Source organism: Trachurus trachurus (genome assembly GCF_905171665.1).
Source record: "Trachurus trachurus genome assembly, chromosome: 2".
Classification (NCBI taxonomy): domain Eukaryota; kingdom Metazoa; phylum Chordata; class Actinopteri; order Carangiformes; family Carangidae; genus Trachurus; species Trachurus trachurus.
Window position 1 is genome coordinate 2,441,753 of NC_139914.1, and position 27,798 is coordinate 2,469,550.

General features: G+C 42.1%; 1 protein-coding gene across 1 annotated transcript; it reads left to right on the forward strand.

Moving 5' to 3' along the window:
• Positions 1–5,948: 5,948 nt before the first annotated feature.
• Positions 5,949–27,443, forward strand: LOC310997780 (double-stranded RNA-specific editase 1-like; the record flags this gene model as incomplete). Its single annotated transcript, XM_083987572.1, has 10 exons — positions 5,949–6,048; positions 15,387–15,437; positions 17,326–18,380; positions 19,147–19,261; positions 20,371–20,539; positions 21,097–21,251; positions 22,706–22,874; positions 24,232–24,413; positions 25,937–26,115; positions 26,917–27,443. The coding sequence occupies 10 exons, from the start codon at positions 5,949–5,951 to the stop codon at positions 27,091–27,093; spliced, it is 2,352 nt and encodes a 783-aa protein (XP_083843698.1). The 3' UTR covers positions 27,094–27,443.
• Between the last annotated feature and the right edge of the window lie 355 nt (positions 27,444–27,798).

Here is a 27,798-nt window from a genome sequence, read left to right on the forward strand (position 1 = left end):
TCTTTCTCTTTTCTTGGATATGTTTGCCTTGGTTACTGTTATAGTGTATGTATTGTGTATGTATGTATTGCATGTACAAGGCAGCTGTTATAACGCCACTTGCCCAAGACAAATCTCCCCTTGCGCGACAAATAAGGTTCATTTGATAACTAGAATACTAATAACTCATTATTACTATTTTTTCCCATATGATCCTTAAAGGAATAGTTCACCAAAAAATGAGATTCAGTCATTATTGACTCACCCTCATGCTGATGAATACTCTGGAGTAGTTTTTTATTCCTCAAAGTGCATTTGGAGACCCGGGAGGCCGGCTCCTAGTCCAACCAAAACTTTATATGAGAGTCAATAGGGCCGGACACAAAAACGTCCATAAAACTACACAAAAACCATTTAATATTCCTCCACACTGCTCATCCACTGCAATCCAAGTGTCCTGAAGGGATATAGTCCAGAGTTTACTGGAAACTACCTCATTTAGGACATTTTTACAGCCTGAACGGTCCTGTATTGAATTTTCCTAGGGCGCGCGTGAACACAAGAGCGCAATCCAAGACTGTTTAGGCTGTAAAAATGACCTAAATGACGTTGTTTCGAGTAAACTCTGGACTATATCCCTTCAGGACACTTGGATTGCAGTGGATGAGCAGAATGGAGGAATATTTTTATATTTTTTGGTGAACTATTCCTTTAATGACGCTGTCCTCCTTTATCGTAAAGAGGAACAATGCAGGATTTTCACCTTAATTCAGCAGCGTCAGAGTGATTGTGATGGTTAGATGACTTGTCAGCCTTCCACATCGCTGAAAACCAACCTTCAAGGATCAGAGCCTCCGACACGTAACCTGTAATCCCTCATTAACGTTCCCCACCTTCACTCCGGGCGCCGCACCGTGGCTGCCCACTGCTCCTCAGGGATGGGTTAAATGCAGAGAAAGAATTTCACTGTACTAGCTGTATATGTGACAAATAAAGTACCTTTGATTGGCTTTTCGCTGGCTTGGTTGAAAACAAATGCACATGGCTGGGCAGAGGATGCACAGTGTTGTAAAATATGAACTTTGAAACTGTAGGCGAGGGGCTTTGTGGAGGAAAAGAAAATATGTTTTTTGCTTTTCCTGCATTTCTTTGTGGACTGAGGCTTTGGTATTGTAAATATTGATATGAAACCTAGGCCGTGATGACTTTTAGTCGTCGGTTTGTTGGTGCTGCTTTTTGTTTCTGTAAAAACAAATGGTGGGTGGGTTTAGGTTGGATCTTGAGGGATCCATCCACCCACTGGCTGCAGGATGCATTTGAAGGAGTCTTTCGATGTGGGACGGCCTCGTTGCACTGCTGTGACGCAATTGGTCTTGAAGTGCAACCTCGGAGGGATCGTGGCCCCTGAATTGGGACACGGCTCTTATCATCTCCTTGGTCTCACTCACCATAGAGATACGTGTATAACATTCAGTCATGTCAGGGAGCTGCTGAAGACGTGGCGGTGGTGGTGGACAGCTCCTGGTGCTGAAACCAGCTTTTTTAATCGTTTACAGCTATGATGAATTTCAAAAAGGACGACCCCGTCAATGATGAATCGATTGCAAAAAGATGGTATTACGCCGTCAGCTGGTGTCCGACTCCTCACCGGCCTTCAGGCAGCAGCTCTGACCTCTGACGGCTTAGATGAGAGAGATGAAGCTGCAGCGTCTCGCCTCAGTAGTTGTTGTGTTTTTGCTTCTGCAGGAAGAGACTTTGCCTGTAAAGTATGACCGTAACAGCTGTTATTTAGGCTTGTTTGGTCTTTATACCATGTCTTCATTGTGTCTAGTTTTCCTTTTTCTTTTGAAGGCAACTGGACTTTAGATGTTTGAGCTTCTTGAAGCACTGAAGTCTTTCGAATGAGCTGAAACATCCTCAAGACTTTGTGTAGCTCATAGAGACTCCTCACATGTCTTCATTAGGTTCTCACTATCTACTAACTATATATATACTAACTATATATATATATATATATATATGCTGCAGACAATATCTTTATTTTAAAGGTCCCATGTTCAGCAGGTTAATATAATATGGGACCTCAAAAGAGTACTTTTTGTAAGTGACGACTAAAAAGAAGATCTCATTCTCAGTTGTGTTTTATTTCCAGAACAACCTAGATTGAAAATTCGGCAGGTTTATGATATGAATCGATCACAAAAAGATCCTATCACACCGTGAGCTGGTGTCCGACTCCTCATCGGCCTTTAGGGCAGCTGTGCAGCTCTGACCTTTTCTATCACGCTGCCAGCAGCCGGTGTCGCCTGCAGAAGTGTCTGGAGGTGAAGCGTCTCGCGTTTGACATTGAAGACACGTCCAAGTGATAAACTGCAGATGTGCCTCTTCTATTTAAGGCTCTTTATGCATTTAGCAATTCTGTCTTTAACCTCAGACGTTAAAATGTTGCGTATACTACCCAAAAGTACTGTTCGCCTGACTAATTCTCATGAAATTTATTATTTTTCAGCACTTTATGGAGAATATCTATGCCTAACATGTATATAGAATACTTCCTTAATTCATAAGCTTCCATTTGAGTCCAAGAGCCTTTCTACTAGCTACTGGAAAGCTACAGGCTGTCTCCAAACAATGCAACACCTATTGTGAAAAACTGGCATGCATGTTAACTGGCATGATCAGAAAACATTCTATTTCTGGTCTCCCCAAAGTGAACAGATAGATAGAGAAGACCGTTGGCCACAGCAAGTGGGGCTTTGGAGATAGAAAGACTATCTTGGACTCAAATGGAAGCTTATGAATTAAGGAAGTTTTCTATATACATGTTAGGCATATAGATATTCTCCATAAAGTGCTGAAAAATAATCATTTTCATGAGAATTTGTCAGGCGAACAGTAGGCCTACTTTTTTTTTGTCTTTTTTGGGATGTTGAGGGAGAGAATGGGACTAAAAACAGTGAGTGATGTGGATGTAATTGTGTAATGGGCAGTGAAATGAGTCCATAGTAAAGCCTGTGTTGACTCGCTGTGGACGTTTTCTTTGATTAAAATCTGAGTCTGAGTTAATCGGCGGCCTGGTCGGGGTTGTTTTTGATTAAAGCTCCTTCAGTGTAACTCGGTCCCGGTCTGTGTTGGTGTTGGATCAGAGGACGGTAACGCTCCACATCACGTGTGTTGTTTCAGGCCGAGCCGAGGAGAAAGTCCTGTAGTCCAAACTAAGCAGCACATAACTCTGGATTGGAGCTCATTATTATTTTTTAATTTTATTTAGAATTTATTTAACCAGAAAAAACAACAACTCATTGAGATGTTTTACAGATCAGTCCTGGCCGAGTCAGCAGCAGCAGCAGCAGCACAACGAACAAAACCTTTCGCATCCACAATGAAAACATGAAATGAAAACATATTGATATATATTTTGTACAGTTTATATAGTTCATGATATATATTTATTATGCATAATGTCCTGTTTCTCTTTTATATTAGGCTGCTGCGACAAATGAATTTCCCCCCTAGGATGAATAAAGTTTAACCTCACCTAACCTAACTTACCTAAATATCATGGAAGCAGACCCAGGAAACATTTATGCTATCCCACATGTCAGGAAAATAAAATTAAAAAGTAAATTGTCCTGGAAAATAATCCAAAATCTGTGTCTGATTACCGCTTATAGTTAGATAATTTAAAAAAAGCAAAGTGAAGCTGCAGTGACGGCCGAACTAACGTCACTTATAACCAAACGCTGCACTGTTAAGGTAAAACAGACCATAATATTTGATGTATAACTGTCGTAGTGGTGCACAGGTGTGATAAACCTCATTAAATACTTCACTTCCTTTCTCCTGATAAAGGCAGTAAGCGACTAATTTAAAGTAAATGTCTTTGAATTGTACATTTAGCTGTAAAAGTTCAGTCTAAATTTGTCAGTAGGGAAAATTATGGGATATAATTTTGTGCTGTTAGTGCACAGAGAAGGGTTTTTAATGTAATTTGCAAGTAAGAGTCAGCTTTTAAATAAATTAGATGATGATACATTTTATTTATAAACCACTTGCCAAGCATTAAAAGTACGAGGTGTCGTTCATATTTTACTATACACAGGAAAAAGAAGAATAAATAGATACGAAAGTCCATAAAGACAAGAACTAGACGTCAGATACATATATGGAGTCATTTAATTTCTTTAATAACTAATCCAGACCACCTTTGTTCACATATAACTTCATATATCACATGAAGTTCAATGTGTTCCTCACTCAGTGTGGAGATATAAAGTACAACAGCTCCACCTACAGGCTGCTCCCTGTAACTGCTTTTTTTAAACATATATTTTTGGTTAATTATTCTTTTATGCAGCAAGTGGGATGATTTTCTTGATTCTTATTTGTATTTTAATCCTTACTAAGTCTGTTTCGCTACCATTTTGCATCATAATAGTGACATATTTCTTTGATTTCTTTTGTTTCAGAGTTTCACAGTGTTGGTGAAATCTTCCCTGATCCAGGAAACAGACATAAACCAGGTCAGTTTTACTCCTGTTTTTATTTATATGGCATATTAAACAGGCTAAATTATATAATTCCAACTCACAGCCAAGTTGAAATTCTCTAAAAAAAAAAAAAAAAAAATGAGCTGCCCACATCCGGACCCAGAGATGGTATGAAGGACAGACAATGCCGTTAATGTCGTTACAGAAAAACGTTGCGGCAAAAAGAAGTGGTGTGAGTGCAGATGTTATCGTATAGAACTGAGCAAGAAATGCTTCATTTTACATGGAAACGTAATTTTAATTTCTCTTTTAGTTGCTTAATATATACTGTATCATAATAACCAATATATAATGGGGTCATAACAGGGAAAATGTGTTGCATCTGTCTGCCAGCTGTGTTTCTGAGAGAGCACCACAAGGGGGCAGTGTTGGTTTTTAAACTGTCAAAGCCTCAACATGTTCGTCTTTGCTGGATCCTACAGTTCCCATGATGCAACACACCTCCGTTATCTTACTAGTTACAGATTTTTTTTGTTTGTTTGTTTTTTAGTATTGCAGATGTCAGGTAAACAATCCCTCCTTGTTGTGACATCACAAAGTTACAGTATTATTATAAAACCTACATGTAGAGCTACTTAATTATCAAAGAACACAAGGACAGCTACCTTTACACTGTATGACATTATCAAACAAAGAAAGACATTAAAGCCTCACTTTATATAATATGGGACCTTTAAAGGTGCTCAGAAGTGGCCGTTTGTCCTGTTTGTCGCCTCCTTCTACGAGTTTACCCGAGTAAGGAAAACAAATTTGATTGGTCGTTATCGAGCGGGCGGGATATTCAATGTTTGGGGCGAGACTGAGCTCGGTGTGTGTGTGTGTGTCTCAGACGTTTGATTGATGGATGACGGATCCAATATCAGTGGCTGATGAATCGTGAGCAGGCTGACGTATAATTTGTGTGCCTGAAAAAAAACTACCCCACTTTCATCCTGGATTTACTCGAAAATAGAATTTTGCACAAAGTTTGGGCTACATCGTCTGATAGATGAGTGGAATCAAATTCAATTTTCTTTTCTGTACAGCTTTAAGGCTCGGTTTCATACAGGCAGTGTGGATGTGATACTTTTATAAAACCTACATGTAGAGCTACTTAATTAAGGACATCTACCTTTACACTGTATGTTTGGAACCTTTTAATGTGTATTCCACAGACATTATTAAACAAAAAAGACATTAAAGCCTCACTTTATATAATATGGGACCTTTAATGTTGGTATTATTAGTATTCCTATAGAGTGTGGTTTTTTAGAGAGAGGAGTCTGGCTGACAGAGGAGGGGACGGCCATGAACGAATCAATGTGCCGACAGCTCTCTTGGTAGACTGCCCCTCCCCTCCTCCTCTGTCCAAAGTTGTATGTATGTATGGGCTGCGTGTGGCTCAGTACTTGGCGTGAGGCAGAGAGAGAGGACGACAGCATGGCTCTGCTGCTGGACGGCTCCCACAGCGCAGCAGCTTCCTGCTGCCCGGTCCGCCGCCGCTTCAGGAGGCGCAGGAAGAAACGCTCCGAGCGCAAAGGTACCGCTCTGCTCTGCTCTGCTCGGCTCGGCTCTGCTCTGCTCGGCTCTGCTCTGCTCGGCTCTGCTCTGCTCGGCTCTGCTCTGCTCGGCTCTGCTCTGCTCTGCTCGGCTCGCTGTCGTTGTGTGTTTGTGTTTTTGCTGTTTAGAGGACGGCATTTGATTGCTCTCCCTCAGATGAAGCCCTGTGGAAACTGGCTGTGCAGGTCAGAGACGGAGAGATGAAGCTGCAGCGTCTCGGCTCAGTAGTTGTTGTGTTTTTGCTTTTGCAGGAAGAGACTTTACCTATAAAGTATGACCTTAACAGCTGTTATTTAGGCTTGTTTGGTCTTTATATCAGTTTTGTTTTTTGAGGCAACTGGACTTTGGTAGTTTGAGCTTCTTGAACATGTTTCTTCAGCACTGAAGCCTTTCAAAACATCCTCAAGCCTTTGTGTAGCTCATAGAGACTCATCACATGTCTGCATTAGGTTCTCACCATCTAACTTTTTATATACTAACTATATACTATATGTTTCAGACAATATCTTTATTTTAAAGGTTGCATGTTCAGCAGGTTTAATATGATATGGGACCTCAAAAGAGTACTTTTTGTTAGTGATGACTAGAGGAAGAAAGAACTTTTTACATATTTATCTTTTTCCTGATCTCAATCTCAGTCGGTTTTTATTTCCATATATAATATAAAACAACCAGATTGAAGAAATACAACAATATTGTGTTGTGTCAAAGCAATCCTTTCATGGTTTCCTACAGTATGATTGTAGTCACAGTCAGTTTTATTTATACAACGCCAATTCAAAAGCGTTATCCTAAGAAGCTTTACAGCATCAACAAGATGTTATGAAATCTATTGTTTGAATATAGCTAATAGTTTTGCTTCTGCTAGTGAAATAATAATAATAATAATAAAGCATTGATAGAGAAATGAAAAATACTCGATTCAATGATTTCCACAACTTGTTAATTGAATTCTAAAATCATTATTATATACTTTGTCCACACATTAATTAAAATTTCACTTTTCATCCTTATATCCCACTGGGGAATATTCAACTAAGCTTCACTCGTATTCCTGCAGAGTAAAAGCTAAACAGCATAAATGTGTGTAAAAAGAAGAGCTGTTGCTGTGCATACTGGTACTTTGCATGCAGGGAGAATGAGCAGCCCATCATTTCCGCGTCCCGCTGTATGAGCACGGTGTTGTGAGACGAAGTGAAGTGTGAGTTTAATCTACTGGGAGCAAAAGTGAATTTCAGACGAGGTATAAGCCCCACATGCTCCTTCAGGCGTGTACGGCACACCGCCGCCGTTACGGGATGTGTCTGTCGGGCCAAAACCGCCGCCACTGATCTCTGTCTGGCAACCAGCCACTGATCCACCCTCCTCCTCCTCCTCCTCCTCCTCCTCCTCCTCCTCCTCCTCCTCCTCCTCCTCCTCCTCCTTTGCCCTGCAGTCGTGGTTTGGCCTGAAGCTCGCTGATAACCCAGACTCTCCTCTGAAAAAGCACCACATGCATCAGCTTTACCAGTATTGACCTTTAATTTAAAGGGATAGTTCAATATTTTGGCAGATTGGCCCATTGCCATAATCCCTATAGTCATAGCAGTAGGTTCGTTACCTTTAATTGTCGGTGCAAGCTGTTTTTAGAATGGTGGAGCAGAGCCGTGAGCTGCTCAGAGCTACGCTACGGAGGCTCATGGGATTTCTTGGTTTCCCTCATCAAACTCATCAAATACACAATCCAACAACTCCACAACGCTCTGGTGGACAAGTTGTGACCTTCACATTCACCACGCTATGAGATAATAACACAACGCTACCACACAGAGTTGTTTTAGAGGGAAATTCATGCAAAACCGCTGATGCGCGTTGCGTTCAGGGACAGTTTTCCATCAACAGTCTCTGTATTTCCCTCTAAAACAACTCTGTCTGGTAACGTTGTGTTATAATCTCATAGCGTGGTGAATGTGCAGGTCACAACTTGTCCACCAGAGCGTTGTGGAGTTGTTGGATTGTGTATTCGATGCGTTTGATGAGGGAAACCAAGAAATCCCATGAGCCTCCGTAGCGTAGCTCTGAGCAGCTCACGGCTCTGCTCCGCCGTTCTAAAAACAGCTTGCACCGACAATTAAAGGTAACAAACCCACTGCTATGACTATAGGGATTATGGCAATGGGCCAATTTGCCAAAATGTTGAACTATCCCTTTAAGACAGATTTAAAACAGTGGACAGTAACTCTGAAGCGTGCTCTGCTCGTCAGGCATCAGTGGGCAGCAACCAAACCTCCACACGCCTGTCTGTCTGTCAGCTCCCGGTCGTCGTAGTTACTAATCCTGAAGCCGTGGGGTGTGAAATTCAACATCGGCCCCGGGGCTTCCCATCCGTCCATCCTCTTCCCTCCCTCTCTCCCTCTCCCTCTCTGTGAGATAGCGGAGGACCGGTGCCTTGACCACGGCGAGAGGAGAACAACGATGGCTATCAGTTGTGCGTGATGAGGCCGGTGATGCGGAGAGAATAGGGTGGAGACGGGTCAGCGAGCCGCGGCGTTAACCTGTAATCTCTCACACCGATCTGCCCACAACTTATGAAATATATAATAAAGAAAAGAAAAGAAAAGTCAGAGCTGAAGCAAAGTAAACAGAGCAGTTGGTGAAGGATTCAGGCTTTCCATAACTCCAGCAACTACAAAGTCTCTCTGATCTTTGTTGCTGCTGCTGCGACTGAAAATGAAAAACTTTTATTAGACCTTTTTGAACTTTTGAAACCTGCCATTTACAATCCTCAACTCTCAACACCTGGAAGTCCACCACACTACAACCATCATTCCTTGCTATTTCAAAGTTTCGCTTCTTCTTCCTCTTCTTTTCGGTATTGGAAACTTAAAAATTAAATGTTCTTTCGTGCCTTTAAGAAGAACATTGATAGGAATTTAATTTCCTTGCATACTAGATGCACCCTGTGTTAGTGTAGAGTAGCCTACTCCAGTTCTTTCAAATTACAACCCATCACTAAAGAAGAGTTAAAGTTCCCTGAATGTAAATGTAGTAAGTCGCCATTTGTTCAAACAAAGAAAAGTTTCAAATCATAAAAATCAAATGGCCACTGTTGCACCATGGGTTGACACAAAAACATAATGTCCAATGCAAAGCTCAGTTTCAACAGAAAAAAAGGTGGTGAGTATGTGTTTTCTGTATGTATTTTTTTTTTTGTTTTGTTTTTTTTTTTTTTGTTTTTTTGTTTTTTTGTTTTATGTATTAATGTATTTTATGTGTTAATGGTTTGTATTTGTCATTTATTATGATGAAAAGACCCCAGGAAGAATAGCTGCTGCGTGGCAAAAGCTAATGGGGATCTAAATAAACTAAATAAAAAAAACTAAATAAAAAGTTTATTTGACCAGAAAATGAACAACCAAAGAACAAAGAAAATTCCACTGTGAGTCTCCTTTTCCGGTAGAAAAAAAATCGTAGCCCTACATACAGTATATTCTGTGCCCAAATGAAATAAACCACAAATAACAAACAGGAAAACACTGTTGTATTGTACTGTACTGTATCGGATCGCAATGTACCGTACTGTACCATATAGTACCATATCGTACCTTATTGTATTGTCCTGCATCGTACCATACCACACTGTATCGTATCATATCATTTTGCACCGTATCATACCGTATTGTACCGTATTAGATTAGATTAGATTTAGTCTGGGGCCGTTGACTCGCTGTTTTGGTAGGAAACTGATCCAGGGCGAGAGAGACAGGCCTTTCCGTCAAAATAAAAGCACCCAGCTAATAAAATGCGGTGAAACTCTTTAATTTAAGGAATATAATTTACAAGAAAGTCCCAGAGCCATTAAGTTAACATTTTGCTTCTTTTGTATTACAAGTTAATGTCTATTTTATAAGTTTTATGTTGGTGAGCACTTTTATTTTGGTGAATTTTGTGATTTCCGGTTCCGGTTCCGCTGTAACAGACACCAGGCTCTTCACCTGTCTGAAGAGCCTGGTGATGCGAGGATTAGATTAGATCAGCTTTATTGTATCATACCGTATCATATCGTATTGTACCGTATTGTATTGCACCGTATTGTATCGTATTGTACCGTATCACATGTATCGTTGATCCTGCATTGGGGTCCAGGAGTCACTGAGCTGACAGGAAACCCCCCGACCTCCGAGTGGTCACACCTCAGATGACCTTCAGCTAAACTCAGAGCTGTAGTTTAGTGACTCGTGTGGTCGCTCACCTCGAAGCCTGGTTTACAAAGCGCCAGGCTGCTGAAGCCTTATGGACCGAGATAATCCACTTAACTGCTTTACCTTCAGGAAAGCTGCGGCTTCTCTTCTGTCCCCCAGCGGAGACGAGGACACTACAGTGGTTTGGTCTGAGCAGCCTCAGTGTCTCTGGGAGAGGAAGCCCTGTTGGTTAGAACTTAAGTGTGTTGCATTAGCAAGTGCAATTGATACCGCACTGACCCCGTCTCTCCCTGCAGCTACGCTACCGCCGGGGCCACGCACCAAATTAAAGCCGTCATAAAGATTTCACAGAGTCGCTGTGAAAATGTTAGAAAGATGTCTGGCGCCAGAGAGTGTCCTCGGGAGGAAGGGAGGAATTTATTTTCTATATACTTTAAGCAGCGCCACTGCATCACAGCTTAAATGAAAGAGTTTCTCTAATGAGGTTGAGACTAAACCAACTTTAATCCATTAACAACGACCTCCACTACAAAGCTGCAGAGCTCCGTTGTGTGCAAAAACTATTAAAGATCCTGTGTTATCTTATTTCTATATCATTTTTATTAATGATTTTAAGACTTAACCCAGAAGAAGATAGATGAGTGACACTGTTGTACTCATTTTCTTGCGTGCTGAGAATTCGTAAAGTATTCTAAGTCGTCGCAAGAAAGTCGGTAGTGGAAGAAGTTTGGAGCAACTTAGGATCCTGTGTGAGGAAACTTGCAGAGGTGGTTTTCCTTCTTATAGTTTTTTTTTCAAAGTGCAGCAGTGCACACTGGCTGCATTGCAGAGTGTTGTGTAATCCGCCGTGCACCACTTGTTGCCTGAAGCCCACACAGTAGCCAGGCTGCAATATCCAGTGGAGTGTAGTTGATTTTTTTTTTTTAATGTTGGGTTTTGTTTAAGGACGTGTCCAAATGTTGCTGTTTTTATTGGAAAACACATTTCTAGCAGTTTTTTCTAGCGCTACTTTGCATGTTTTCCCTCAGTGGTGTTCATTTTATTCGTTCTTTTATTTCCCTGTTACATTAGACAGATCATGTTTTATTTTTCTTCTAATCTGCTGTAAATGTCACGTTTCTCGAAGGCTGCGAGTAAAAAAAATTAAAAAAGGGAGTGAATTATTCCGTGATGCAGGTTAATCAGCTTTCTCAAACTGAAAAGGTCGACCAATGAGCTCGTTGAATCAAACCAACTTTGAAAATGTCTTATTCTTGTTGAAAGTTAATAATTACGTTACATTATTACGGTCGGATACCAAACCAAAAACTTCCCTCCAAGTGTTTCCAGTTGATCCCTCTCAGTCTCTCTCCTCTCATCCACCATCTCATCGTCTCTCGCTGCACCATCAATATGTCACACCGCGGTCCGTCAGGGTCCAATTTCTGCACGTCTCCAAATGTCATTTCATGGGGAGAAAATTGAGTTTTTGTGCGAGAAAGCTGCAGAGCTGCCAGCAATATTCAATAAAGTGGGGTTTTTTTTTCTTTCTTTTTTTGTTTGTATCTCATGTTTTAGGCCTCTATATTTTTTATAAACGTATATTGTTTTCCTGCTTCTCCTCAGCATCGATCCATCTGCATTAGGCCGGTAAAGGAGTTCTCTGACAGCTGTTTGCAGGAGTTTTCTCTTCTCTCGGTGTAACATCCCTCCAGAAACAGTAACAGGCTCCGAAATCCATTCATCACTGTCGGCTCGGCTGCTCGTTAACATGAGTGTCTACATTTTCTGGTCTTGTAGCCGTGGTGTCCTGAGGAGGCTGCACAAGAGACCGACTTATAGACCATGAGCTCAAACCTTAAAGGTCCCAGATTATAAAATAGAAATAAAGTAAGATTTCTGTCTATTTTTATCTCTATATTTATACTGCTCTTAGTCCACAGAGAGATGCACACAATCTGTATTCAGAAACTTTTAAATGAGCCGCCGGGACTTCCTGAACTTTGTGATGTCATAACAAAGCAGCCTTATTATATTATATATATTATTAGCATACTGCAAAAACTCAAAATCTTTCCAAGAATATTTGTCGTATTTCTTGTCAAAATGTCTCATTTCTAGTCAAAACTAATCTCTTTCCACTTAAAGTAAGACTCATCACCTAAAAATCAACTTGTTTTTACATAATTTCACTTATTTCAAACAAATTTTCACTTGAAATAAGTAGAAAAATCTGCCAGTGAAAGTTTTTTTTGCTTGTAATAAGAAAGAAAAACTTGCCCCACTATCAGATTTATTTATTTATTTATTATTTATTCTACTTATTTCAAGTAAAATATAGTTCAAAAAAGTAAAAAGTGTCTAAAAACAAGCTACTTTTTAATGTGATGAGTCTTATTTTAAGTATAATTGTTTTGACTAGAAATGACATTTGGACTAGAAATAAGACAAATATTCTTGGTAAGATTTTGAGTTTTTGCAGTGCATTTTCATAACAAAACCAAATTTCCTCAGAAAGTCTAGAATTTCTTAATTGTTTCTAAAATATGAAGAAAGAGAAGTAAGCAGCTGCCTTCATTGCAGGCTGTTCTGTGATGCATGAACGGAATATTTTTAATTCAGATAAAACTGGTTCTCCATGCTGCCACTTCCTGTTTATCCTGCACAAACTCATGATGCTTTAAATGACTGCTAGACCAACACAGTAAACAAGGTTTTTGAGTATTGTGACGAAGCGTCCTGTTGATGCTGTCCTTCTCCTTTTGAATGAAACCCTGTTTTCCTTCCACTGGTCTAAATGAAGCCAGAGCGGACTGATCACATGGTCATGTCTGGTGTTCGGTGCCATGCAGCTGAGTGGTTTCGTGGCAGGAGACTGTACTTTGCCCACAGATGAGCCATTACTACAGAGTCTGTACTACAGAACTCTCCATGGTCCTGAAGTATGGACTCATACTAATGATAATGGTCTGAAACTCAAACTAGATGCTTATCGGGGCTTTTTATTTCCTCCTTCATGCTGTGTGTCAGTTTATTTGTCAGAATAGACTGAACCCGTTACGTTTTGAGACTACACGCAAGTCTGGTGTCTCCTCCTCTGTGTCTCTAACCCTCCTCTCCTCCGTGTGCATTTGTTTCCAACGAAGCCGGTCAGAAATCAATCAAGCGGTGGATAATGTTATTTATAGAAGTAAATTCATGCAAAACAGCTGATGCACGTTCCCGTCTGGGGCAGTTTTTCATCAACAGTCTCTGCATTTCCCTCTAAAACAACTCTGTCTTGTAACGTTGTGTTATTATCTCATAGCGTGGTGAATGTGCAGGTCACAACTTGTCCACCAGAGAGTTGTGGAGTTGTTGGATTGTGTATTTGATGAGTTTGATGAGGGAAACCAAGAAATCCCATGAGCCTCCGTAGCGTAGCTCTGAGCAGCTCACGGCTCTGCTCCACCGTTCTAGAACCTACTGCTATGACTATAGGGCAATGGCAATGGGCCAATTTGCCAAAATGTTGAACTATCCCTTTAAGTTATGTGTATTTTCTGTTAATGTTGCATAGGAATATGGTCTGTATCCTTAATTGCCTTTCTAGCTTGTTGATTTTTTATAAGCAAATCTGTTTTTATAGAGGCGTTGACGAAGCCATCAGGTTTTCAGGCAGATCCGGATCATTTACAATTCATATTAATTTAATTTCTCTGCTGTCTGCAGCGTTGTGTTGTTGTGATGTTGACCTTGCTGGAAGGTTTTTGTTGTTTATTATGTGTCAGCGCAATTATGCAAAAAAGTACTCAACCAACTCAGTGACTTACTTTTAGCTACAGATCTGGTTTCAGGGAGGAAGTCATGTTTAATTTCTTGCTGTAATAAATCTGATATTTTTATACTGGTAGCACTCTGCTCATGTGGTGAAGACTGAGACCAAACTTCCTCTCTCTGAAACTGAAGGACCATGAACTGTGAATGTCAGCGATGCATAATTAGGCTTCGGTCTGTCTTAGATCCACAATGAGGAACCAGGGTTTAGTCTGTTCAAGCAGAGAGGTGAGTACAGATGAAACCTGCTCCCCTCATCTCTGCAAATTGACAATAATTATCATGTCATTTCTAGCCAGACACAGTTTATTTGTGTTATGATGAAGGATAATACACTGCTGAGTGACAGTTTCCTGATGAGACCGGAGGAAATAATGGCAGCTCAGTGTCTCTTATCGAGTACTTCTGTCTGACGGGAGTAGCCACAGGCAGAGAGGAGGAGGAGGAGGAGGAGGAGGAGGAAGAGAAGGAGGAAGGGTAGCTGAAGGCAGAATAAGGGAGGAGGAATAAGGATGGATCGGTTCTGCCTAAAAATTAAAAAAAAAACTTTGCTCATTTGATTGTCTTCAAACTTTTTTTGTATGTAGGCTATTATTTAAATAAGAGATGCATTGTGGGGCCCTGAAGGTGTGCTTACAAAAAAAATTCTCATGAAGACTTTTGCATGACGCCGATATATGACTGTGTTTCTGAAGTGTTTACCCAACTACGACCAAGACTATACACACTCAATGTGTATAAAAGAGCTGCAAACTGATGCAGAACTGGGACAGGAAAGGTGGAAGTCTTGTGGAAAGCGAAGGCCACACATACAAGAACATGTTTTTATCTCGTTATTGACCGATAACGAGATAAATCATCCTGTGATAATGGAATAATTATCCTGTTTGTCTTGAGAATAAACAAAGCTGTAATGTTATCCTCTTATCTTCACAGAAATATTTGCAAGTTTGAATTTTTTCAGCTACCGTACAAAAGCAAAGGCCCAAGTGAACAGGACTGAGGCTTTGATACTTTCACAATATTGATATACTAGAACCTAGAGCTGCTTTATAATTGTAAAAATGAATATGGGACCTTTAAAGAGAGAGAGAGAAGGAGAATTTTTACCTTAATTAAACCCATGATCTCTTGTTTATGACAGATAAGACTACACAGATATACAGATATACACATGGTAACATGGTAGGTGATAAATAACGTTATCCACCGCTCGAAGGATTGATTTCTACTTTGTTGGAAACAAATGCACATGGAGGAGAGGAGGGTTAGCACTTGTATACTGTAGTTACTCTTTAATTCAATTAAATTCAAAACTTGTTCCACTCTGTGTTTCCTCCAGGTCACCAACAGAGGCTTCCCGCGCTCGAGGAGGACGGAGCAGAAACCATGAGTGAGTCTCTTTTCATAACGATATTGATGCATATTTATAAATGATGATTATGAAATATTCTCCGTGCACCGACGTCTCTATGACTTGTCCTTGAAAATACATCATCCGACTCCTTGTTGCGGGCGGATCGGGAGGCAGCGGGATCAGGGTCAGGGTGTATCTGCAGACCGTTTGGATGGCGGATTCTAAGCTCGTCCCCCTTTTGCTCCCAAGAAAAGCTCCCTAAAGCCTCCTGAAGAGCCACATCTGGAATTGGACCGACCGACCTGACCCCCCCGGGATAAAGCCTCAATAGGACTTTATTGAAAAGATGGAGATAAAAAATAATAATAAAGGTTTTAAGTGAAGTTAACACAGAGAACAAACTAAATTTACTTTTTATCTGACAGCATTGGAGGTTTGGGTTTGGACATGTAATCCTGTCCCTGCTCTAAGTGAAACCAACATGTGGATTAAGCCCCGACACTGGAGGGAGGGGTTGGTCAAGGTTATTCAAGGGCTTTTTTATTTATTTATTTTTTGCAATAAGTATAAACAGAAAGTCACAACATAAATGAAACATCGATGTTTCCGGATGTATTTCTGCCAGCTGACCTTGCAGTTGGCTTTTACACAACCCTCAGTGGACTTTATGTTGCTGAGCTGCAGCGCTGTCTGTTTTCTTTTCTTTTCTTTTTTTTTGCAAACAATAACAATATGTTCCCTCCTCCCCCAGCAGACATACAATCAACCCCCCCCCCCCACCGCCCCCACCTCCTCCTTCTGTTGCTTGGGGGCATTATCGGCCATTGTGTGTTTCATGTTGGAGTTTCATCTCTCTCTTACATGCTTGTTATTTTGTGCAGCCTCGTCCAGGAAAAAAGGGGTTTACAGTTTATATTGGAGGTTGTTTTACAGTGACAGAATCTGAAACTCCAGTCCTATCTACCGGTAATCCCCCCCCCATCTCCCTCCCCCCAGCACCAGAGATTTTAAATGTAGTTACCGTACCTCTGGGAGAATGACGACACGACCGCCAGAGCCTCTCGTCCTACAGATGTCACAGATAAAATGATGAAAACAGAAGCTTTGTCCCAAATCAGAGGTGGCATCATTCGGAAACTGCATTTGAATTTCCCAAATTCTTTATAATCCAAGATTCACTGGGTTCATTGAGATAAATATAACATGATTATTACATTTTGGAGGTAAATATAACATGATTATTACACTTTGGGGATAAATATAACATGATTATTACACTTTGGGGATAAATATAACATGATTATTACACTTTGGAGGTAAATATAACATGATTATGACACTTTGGAATGTTTTGTGTTGCAGCTGCAGCCTCTGATTTACGACCGTTAACACCTGCAGTTGAAGTTGTCTGTGTCTTGATGTTTAACAAATGCAAAAAATAACATTTCTTCTGATGTTTTTCTTCAGGATCTGAATAACTTTGACAGCCTTATTTGACCCCCTCCTCCTCCTCCTCCTCCTCCTCCCCCTTCCTCTTCCTCCATCTTCCCGTCTAAACCTGCATTTTATAGGATTGCTTTCTGTCCTGAGCACCGAAAGGAGTAACCTATCGAGCTTTTGCTGGAGGATGTTATAAATGGAAATTTACATTAAGTTCCATCGGCTTTGTTAACAGGGCCTGGTGATATGTGTTCCCCAAAAACACAGAGCATCTCCCCAGAGAGAGAAATTGAAGGAAATAATGAGTTCTTCTTTGTAATTTGGGGGGTTAGGGTTAAACTTTGTTAAAGCTAAAGGATGGCTGACGACCTTCAATGTGTTAATGTGCCTGGACTCACTGTGGTTGTGTGTTAGTTAGTATTTGTGTATTTCCATATAGTGTGAACATGGTTTAGTGTATTTTTCTGTTAGTGTAATGATTAAGGAACACACATCACTTGTTCAGTTGCAAAGAGAGATAAAGGAATCTCTAAATTTTACATTTACAAGATCCTGCAACGAAGGCATTGTAAGTTACTCTTTCTGGGCACCGCAGGTTCATGCAGCACAGATGTTAAGGAAAATCGGAACTTGGACAACCTCTTCTCCAAAGAGGGTGTTGCAGCTGAGGCTGCTCAGCCTCCCAATGGGAGCGCTGGGGGTGGGAGGAAGCGTCCCTTAGAGGAGGGCAATAACGGGCACACGCAGCACTCCAACAAGTACAAGCCCAAGAAGCGTAAGAAAGCTCCCGGGCCCATTCTGCCCAAGAACGCGCTCATGCAGCTGAACGAGATCAAGCCGGGGCTGCAGTACCGGCTGCTGTCCCAGACGGGGCCGGTGCACGCGCCCGTCTTCGTCATGACGGTGGAGGTGAACGGCCAGCTGTTCGAGGGCTCCGGCCCCACCAAGAAGAAGGCCAAGCTGAGCGCGGCGGAGAAGGCGCTGCGCTCCTTCGTCCAGTTCCCCAACGCCTCCGAAGCCCACATGGCCATGGGCCGCACGCTGTCCGTCCACACCGACTTCACCTCGGACCACGCAGACTTCCCAGACCTGCTCTTCAACGCCTTCGAGACGTCCCATCACGACTCTTTCTACCTCGCCGCCAGCAGTTACGCTTCCTTCAGGTCTTTGGAGATAGAGTACCCGCTGCCCCCTTCCTCCCCCGTCCCAAACCTAGTCCAGGTGTCATCGCTGCCCGTCCCCACCGCCTCCGCCTCCGTGTCCCGTACGAGCAGCAAGAACCCGGTGATGATCCTCAACGAGCTGCGGCCGGGCCTCAAGTACGACTTTGTGTCCGAGAGCGGGGAGAGCCACGCCAAGAACTTCGTCATGTCGGTGACGGTGGACGCGCAGAACTTCCAGGGCTCCGGGCGCAACAAGAAGCTGGCGAAGGCGCGCGCCGCCCAGGCCGCGCTGTCCGCGCTGTTCAACGTGCAGATGGATCAGGCGCCGTCGCAGCAGCCGATTCCCAGAGAGGGGCTGCAGCTGCACCTGCCACAGGTACGAGACGGACACACTCAAGCAGTAGGCTAGTTACCTTTAATTGTCGGTGCAAGCTATTTTTAGAACGGCGGAGCAGAGCCGCAAGCTGCTCAGAGCTATGCTACGGAGGCTCATGGGATTTCTTGGTTTCCCTCATCAAACTCATCAAATACACAATCCAACAACTCCACAACGCTCTGGTGGACAAGTTGTGACCTGCACATTCACCACACTATGAGATAATAACACAACGTTACCAGACAGAGTTGTTTTAGAGGGAAATTCATGCAAAACCTGCTGATGCACGTTGCCTTCAGGGACAGTTTTTCATCAAGCAGTCTCTGTATTTCCCTCTAAAACAACTCTGTGTGGTAACGTTGTGTTATTATCTCATAGCGTGGTGAATGTGCAGGTCACAACTTGTCCACCAGAGTGTTTTGGAGTTGTTGGATTGTGTATTTGATGAGTTTGATGAGGGAAACCAAGAAATCCCATGAGCCTCCGTAGCGTAGCTCTGAGCAGCTCGTGGCTCTGCTCCGCCGTTCTAAAAACAGCTTGCACCGACAACTAAAGGTAACAAACCTACTGCTATGACTATAGGGATTATGGCAATGGGCCAATTTGCCAAAATGTTGAACTATCCCTTTAAGATTCAGTCCTACACTTCGCATAAGTAACTTATATTTATAAGTAACTTAAAAGTGCAGCTTTTCAGAAGCCTAGAATGTGTTATGTGAAATAAGTGAGGACATGGTCTGTGTGTGTCTCTGCTCTCCGTCCTCAGGTCCTGGCCGACGCCGTCTCCCGTCTGGTTGTGGACAAATTCAGCGAACTGACCGACAACTTCACATCTCCGCACGCTCGGCGGAAAGTCCTGGCAGGCGTCGTCATGACAACAGGTGGGTCAGTTTTACTACAAAAAAATACTTTTGTTAAATACTTTTTATAGGCTACGTTTTCTCTGGAAGTAGTAGTGGTGCCAATTAAAAGCTAGAGGAGTGAGACGGAGCCAGAGGACCGTTCCCCCCTGAGCACCAGGAGCCAGTCGGTTTGTTAGAAATTGATTAAGTAAAGCGTGTTATGAGAATATTACAGTTACAGCATGAGCAGGAACGATAAGGCTCCTGTAGTAATACCTCATTCTGATTCCCTGTATAAAAATCTGGTTATTATTAACAGTACTGGGATTGGGCTATGGCCAATATATATTTGAGATGTTTCCCACCATATGCTTTATCTGCATGATACTGGATTTAAATTGCTTTTTGGATATTGCCTAAGCATAACTGAGACTGTAACAACTGAGTGTTTACATTCCCGATCACTATATCATGTGATAGGTGTCCAAATAATTCAGTTTTAGACTCATCTGTCTTTGTCTTTGTCTGGTTTTCTCTGGAAAACTTCAGTCTGGCCTCCATGTTTCTCTTAGACAGAGTCTCTTCTGCGATGACATTTTAGTGTTTTTGGAGACTTCTTTTAGCATCTTGTGCTCTGCTCTCGACATGTTGCCAGTTGTACTGAATGTCCTCCATTTGTAGACTATTTTCCGGACAGTGGAACGGCTGATTTCAAATAGTTTTGAGATGTTTTTAAAATACTTAACCAGGCTGATAAGCTGCTACAGTCTCAGACAGCTCTTTGCATCTCACCACGGTGTTCACTCTCACTTCAACAGTCAGGAGCATCGTACCAAACTAAACGTCTGAGGTTTAAATAGGACAAAAATGTATAAATGTGGGTGTGTCCTAATTTATTCCTCAACAAAAAACAGCTTTTCTTTAGAATTGCAGTCTTTTCTTCAGGTTTATTTCATTAGTTATATCACTTGAATCTCCCAGTATTATTAAAATCTATATTAAATATCCAAATGTCCAAACATTTTAACAAACAGATCATCAAATGAAGACATAATGAACCAAATTAAACTATTTTTTAATGATAATAAAAGAGTTATTATTCGTTCACTATTGTTTGACAGTGTGTATGTCACCACTCTGCCGTCCAGGTACGGATGTGAAGGAGGCCGAGGTCATCTGCGTTTCCACGGGGACCAAGTGTATAAATGGCGAGTACATGAGCGACAGAGGTCTGGCCCTCAACGACTGCCACGCTGAGATCGTGGCTCGGAGGTCTCTCGTCAGGTACCTGTACTCGCAGCTGGAGCATTTCCTCAGGTGAGGCACAGCACAACTCTACCCACAATGCACCTGCAGGTCTCCAAGGTCAGCCACGGGTCCTTCAAGGGATAGTTCACCCAAAATTCAAATTTCACTCGTTATCTATTCACCCTCATGTGGACTAAGGGCTGGGAGAAGTTTCAGAGTCCTCAGTCCGTGGCTTCTCTGAGTTACAGCGGGGCTCCGTGCAGCACTGCATGTCCATATGACGGTTGAGAACGGAGCTCACTTTACTTTTCTTCCTCCAAAAAGACACACCAAAAAACATCCAAATACCTCCATAGTGCTCGTCTGTAATGTCCCTCTTGTATTGAAGCCCCGACATGAGAAATTGTTCCGAAAAAAAATTAAATAAGTCTATATATTAAGGTTTTTTGTAGCAGAAGCTCCCAGTGTTGCTCTCTCTCTGAAACTTCTCCCAGCCCTTAGTCCACACATGAGGGGGAGGAGATAATGAGTGAAATTTGAATTTTGGGTGAACTATCCCTGTAAAAACGTCACAAAGTCAGAATCCTTTTGGCCTGTGAGTCATTTGTCTCCATCTGTGTGTTCAGCAACAACACAGAGGAGCAGCACAGATCCATCTTCACCCGGTGCGACAACAGACAAGGCTTCAGACTGAAAGACAACGTCCAGTTCCACCTGTACATCAGCACCTCGCCCTGCGGAGACGCTCGCATCTTCTCCCCCCATGAAGCCGGAGTGGAGGGTGAGTGAGTGGACCAACACCAGAATACGTCTTCAGTGTGTTGATTAGAGATAGTGATTAGTGTTGGACACAATAGTCTATTCTCATTGCAGTTCCTGGGGAAGAAAAATCTTCATTTGTTATTTTCTCCTCATAAATGAAATCATTAACAACATGAAAAGGCAAAACTTAGCAGATGCAAAACAAAAATTTCTGCAAAAGTATGAGCTCAGCATTAGCAAGTGCCAAATACCACATCCATTGTGCAAAATCTTGTGTTTTGTTAAAGCAGATATCAGTGGAATGTTTTTGTTAATATAAGTCCTAAATAGTCCTATTTTCCGTCAGCAATCACTTACATGAAGTATTTCAGCCTAAACACGAGTCTCTCCGTCACTCTGCTCTGCTGTAACCCGAGGAGAAAATTTTCCTTGTGGGATACAAGTGTTATCCAATGAGGAGAGAGAACGGCATGAAGGGCTGTGTGTGCAGCCAAGGGATGCGCGTGAATGTGGTGACGTAGCACGAGGACCAATTGATGCCTGACAAGGGCGGGGGCTGCTAACTCATGGTGCGTTCAAAGAAACTCGTACTTTGTGTTTTTCCTTCCTGTGAAGTCATACCAGTTCGATCTGGTACGAGTTCACGGGTCGGAAGTTACGAGTGGCCGTTATAGGGAACTTTCACAGACAACAGGATGGTAAAAACACGAGCTACGGGTTACCTGGAACGCTACCAAGTCGTAGTTGTGACTTGAAGCTGTAACTTACGGTTTCAAAAGCGTGCCTTGAACGCAGCATTAGCCGAAACGGCCGTGAAGCTGATATCTGCTTTAATTAATTTAAATTATTTTTTTGTCTCTTAAAAAAAAATAGAAAGCAAATACGCCAAGAAATGAATCCTGGACTTGTCACGTTTTTTGTTGTTCTAATTTATAATTCCTTTTCTTTATTATCTTGCTGCTCCGATTTATGCCTTATGCTTTATAATGCCTCATCTGTTACTGTCTGGTGTTGTTTTGTTTTCCTTCATGAATGTTTTTGCACTGCACTTAATTTTTCAACTGTAATATTATTATCCTCATTGAGAGTTTTTGTTTGTCACTTTCAAATGCAATTACTCTGTGTTTTACATCACCAAATGTGTCCCACGGCTAAAACTCTGTGGTGACGTCTTCATCTCTATGCCAGAAATGGCAGCCATCTTGGTAAGGGGTCAGCTGGTTTGAAGTTGAAGTGGCGAAGGGGGATTTTTTTTAAAGAAACAGAAGGACACGAGTGCTGCTGGCCTTTCTTCTGTTTCTTTAAGTTTATCTTTTGGCCGTGCACCTCTTTAGTTTGTTCCTGAGAGTTTTGTTGGAGAGTGCGTGTTTTTCTTTGTTTTCTACTACTGATTTTTTTTAAACCAATATAACCCACAACTGGCTGATATGTGACACTATATGAGAACATGTGTGAGTTTGTTTTCTGTGTCAGACCAGGGAGACAGACACCCCAACAGAAAGGCGCGCGGCCAGCTCCGCACCAAGATCGAGTCCGGAGAAGGAACCATCCCGGTGCGCTCCAGCAACACCATCCAGACGTGGGACGGCGTCCTCCAGGGCGAGAGGCTGCTCACCATGTCCTGCAGCGACAAGATCGCCAGGTCTGACTGGCTTTCATCTCATCCACTCATTCACTCTGTAAACACAAAGTCAGACGGCCAGTTGGTAGCTTAGTTTTAGTCTTAGTCTTGTGTCAAACACTCTTATTAGTTTTAGTCATATTTAGTCAACTCGTATTTTTTTTTTTTCGTCACATTTTAGTCAACGAAAAGTCTTGCCGTTTTAGTCAATAGTATTGTTTTAGTCTTTGAAAGCAGATTGACAGTAATGTTAATCAAAATAAATCTAGTCAAACCAATAGATTCATTTCTGTCTTTTTCTCACTCATCTCACAAGATTTACATATGTCTTTCTCTGAGGTAAGATAGGTTGCCAAAGAGCCCACCAAATTTAATTTTTTAAGCAGGTAAATATACGTATCGACCCAGATGCAGCTACGACATCTCAAATGAGGAATAATAAGTTTTATCTTCTATTGTTCAGTGTGTTTCAGGCAGGAAAATACATTTATTGAAACACGGGTTAACACGTGAAATGACTCTGTGTATTGATTGGCAGCACTTTTTGGATTGTAATTTGATTTCATCTCATCTTTTTTGCCACCAAAAAATGCGTGTTAATTTCGTCACAGCCAGTGTTTAAAGGTGTACAGAAAAGAAAATTGAAATTGAGCCCACTTTGGGTCATAAAATTAATGTGATAACTCATCTTTCAGACGTTGTAGACCAAACTTTGTGCAAAATTCTATTTTTGAGTAAATCCGGGATGAAAGTGTGTATTTTTTTTTTCGCATTGGATAATGCAGGCGCACGGATTATACGTCAGCCTGTACACAATTCACCAGCCACTGATATTGGATCCGTAATCCGTCATTCAAACGTCTGAGACACGCACACACACACGGAGCTCGGGCTCACCCCAAGCTTTGAATATCCCGCCCGCTCGATAACGACCAATCAAATTTGTTTTCCTCACTCGGGTAAACTCGTGTTGCAGCTCGTGACAACTCGGCGCGACAAACAGGACAAACGGCCATTTCTGTACACCTTTAAGGGCATTCGTCATGAAAAAAAACATCTTTGACAAATATATTTCATCTCGTCTGGTCTGATGAAATGAACACTGTAGCACCACATGAACCATCTGCCACTGTTGCCACTTTCATGTTTTATCTTTATTATTACTTTATTTATTATTACCAATACTATGAATAATCATGCTGCTATGAGCACTTTGCACTTTGTCCACCACACATATTGTTGTTTAAATTAGCTGGGAGCTAAATCTGGTGCAACCATCTTTTCATTTTTTTCCTTTAAATGATTAATGTAATTGCACATTGTCCCTTATTAAACTAATAAACTAAACTAGAAACCAAACCTTGGCTCTGTCCTTCAGGTGGAACGTGGTGGGCTTCCAGGGCTCTCTGATGAGCTACTTCACCGAGCCCGTCTACTTCTCCAGCATCATCCTGGGCAGCCTGTACCACGCCGACCACCTCTCCAGAGCCATGTACCAGAGGATCACGGAGATGGAGGAGCTGCCGCAGCCCTTCAGCCTCAACAGACCGCTGCTCAGCGGTGAGTGAGTGAGAGGATGAGGAACGCTGCTGCACTTTCACAAATGAATGCTTGACTGCTCTACTGACGGGAAGCTTTCAAATCCATACAACCGGGGCCGTGGAGCATCCTTCACACGTCTGGAAAGCAGCGTTTCCCCGCTGCTCGCTGCCGCTTTTATGGAAGGTTGAGGGCTGTTTGTCAAAGTCAGGAAATCGACTACTACATTTATCATTTTCTTTCTCATTTAAAGGCCCCGTACTACTTAAAGTTACATTTCCATGTGATGTTGGAATTATAAAGCAGGGCAGCGGTCTACAGCTCTGGAAAAAAAACTAAGAGAGCACTTTCACAAATGTTTCTTAAAAGCATCTCTACATGTATGACAGTCATTCTTTTCTTTTCTTTTTTAAACACCAACACAAACACAACTCATTCTACTTAATGAGACACTGATGAGGTCATCACCTGAACCACATCTGGTTTTATAGGAAGATTATAAATACAAACCACTGCTGGGATAACATTGACATTATCCCACAAAAACGGATTTATAAACTCTTCCTGAGTTAAAATATTCTTGCTGTGTTGTTTAGGAATAAATATGAACATGTTTTCTTTGCATTATTATTATTCAAGGTCTGAAAAGCCAATAAAAACTCTAAATGACAACATTTTTATATCAATTTTGGGAGAAATGTTGTTGGTAGTTGATAGAATAAAACACATTTTTTTAAATTAATTTTACTCAAACACATACCTATAAATAGTAAAACCAGAGAAACTGATCATTTTGGGAGTGGTCTCTTCATTTTTTCCAGAGCTGTATAATGTTAATGCTGTGAAAGTACCAAAGCCTCAGTCCACACACAACCTGAATCATGCTGTATTTAGTCGCTCAGAAGACAGTCAGCCAGTTAGACGATCACTGACTGTAAATAGTGTTGGCTTAAAGGGATAGTTCAACATTTAGTCAGATCCTCCTCTCACCATAATCCCTATAGTCACAGCAGTAGGTTCATTACCTTTAATTATCAGTGCATGTTGATTTGAGATCGGCGGGGCAGAGACGTGAGCTGGAGGTGAACGTCATCAAACTCATCAACTACACAATCCAACAACTCCACAACGCTCTGGTGGACAAGTTGTGAGCTGCACATTCACCACACTATGAGATAATAACACAACGTTACCAGACAGAGTTGTTTTAGAGGCAAAAGCGCAAAGTATTAAAGATTATTTCCTTCATGTGTCATAATGTTACATAATTATACATGATTATCTCATAGCGTGGTGAATGTGCAGGTCACAACTTGTCCACCAGAGCATTGTGGAGTTGTTGGATTGTGTATTTGATGAGTTTGAGATCTCAAAACAACATGCACCGATAATTAAAGGTGATGAACCTACTGCTATGACTAGAGGAGGATCTGACTAAATGTTGAACTGTCCCTTTAGGTTTTCTTCTTGTTCAGGATGGTATAGCTTCCTTCAGTGTCTCGATTAATAAAAACTGGATTCCCATGCTGCTTGATGCTCTGTAGGAATAAGTAACGCTGAGGCGCGTCAGCCGGGAAAAGCACCGAACTTCAGCGTGAACTGGACGGTGGGCGACCAGGGGCTGGAGGTGATCAACGCCACCACGGGGAAAGACGACCTGGGTCGACCCTCCAGACTCTGCAAACACGTCCTCTACAGCCGCTGGATGCGCCTGCACTGCAAGGTAAGGTAGCAGCAGACGTCACAACAAGACTTCAGGCATCAATCGGCGTCGATGTTGACTCCCAGGGTTCTTACGGATCCTTACAAAGTCTTAAAAGGCATTGAATTCATTCATCTAAAAACAAGGCCTTGATTGGCATTAAAATGTCTTAAATCAATTTTTTAAACGTCTTAAAAATGTTAACACTTGGTAAGTGGGATTAAATTTCTCACCGCCACCAGCTCCCGAGTCAGTTTTTTTTTTTCCGGACTTTTTATGCATTTATTTTGAAAGGACAGCTGCGGAAAACCCGCGCGAGTTTGGGTAAAATTGTCCCTAACCCTATGTAATATTCAGCTCTGGAAAAAATAAAGAGACCACTCCCAAAATGATCAGTTTCTCTGGTTTTACTAAGAAAAACGCAGTTTTTATTTGGACCTAACCAACTCACGTATCCCTCCGCCCAGGGTTAGCGCCCGGCGCCCGCCGATCAGCAGTTGGTTAGGTCCAAATAAAAACTGCGTTTTTCCTGCACTTTGAGGGGCTGGAAAAAATTATATTATAGCGAACAATGGAACTGTGTTTTTTTTTTTTCAGGTAAAACCTCTTTTGTATGTATGTTGTAAATCTCTGGGCAGGGCTATGGGCTGGCGTTGCTAACGGGAGGAGTGTAGAGAGTCTTATACTGCAATTAAAGTACTTAGGGGCTATTTGTAGATCATACAACCCCACTTTTAAAAAAATGCTACTATCCCTTTAAATTTCATTTCAAGTGGCATTAAAACGTCTTAAAAAGTCTTAAATTTCTTAAATGTCCCGTAGCTGTCCCCGACGCTGCGGATCAGGACGCCGCGGCCCTGCAGCTACCACGAGGCCAAGCAGGCGGCGGTGGAGTACCACGCGGCCAAGCAGAGCCTCTTCAGAGCCTTCCACCGAGCCGCGCTGGGCGCCTGGGTGAAGAAGCCCATCGAGCAGGACCAGTTCGCTCTCACCACCTGAGGCCGCGGCCGCCGGCGCCGCTCGGTCGCTCTGTCCGCTGGATCTTATGAACCGAACCGCCACGGACCGGACTGTGTGTTACTGGAAAGAAAGACGCACCGAACCCAGATGTCAGCATCCACGGATTTAACATTCCTCATGCTATTTTTGTTCTCAGCCAGCACTACAAACTCTCTCCTGTCGTCCAATCTGTTCCCTTCCTCCATCCTTCCTTCTTTCCTTCCCTTCTCCCTTCCTTTTTTCTATAGTCCTTTTTACTTTCCTTCCTTCCCTTTGTCCTCATTTCTTCCTCCTTCCTCTTTTGATCCAATTGACCTGATCTGTTCCCTCCTTCCGTCTTTCTTTCCATCCTTTTCCCCTTCCTTCTTTCCTCCCTTCTTTGCCTTCCTTCCCTTTGTCCTTCCGTCCTTCCTTCCTTCCCTTCGTCATTCCTTTCTTCCTTCTTTCCCTTCATCCTTCATTCCTTCCCTTCGTCCTTCCTTCCTTCCTTCTTTCCCTTCGTCTTTCCTTCCTTCCCTTTGTTCTTCCTTCCTTCCTTCTTTCCCTTTGTCCTTCCTTCCTTCCTTCCCTTCGTCCTTCCTTCTTTTCCTTCCTTCCTTCCTTCCTTCCTTCCTTCCTTCCTACCCACCCTGCTTCATCCTTCCTTCCTTCCTTCCTTGACCCAGGAGGACAACAGGAGGGTTTTAAAACAAAGATAATTATACA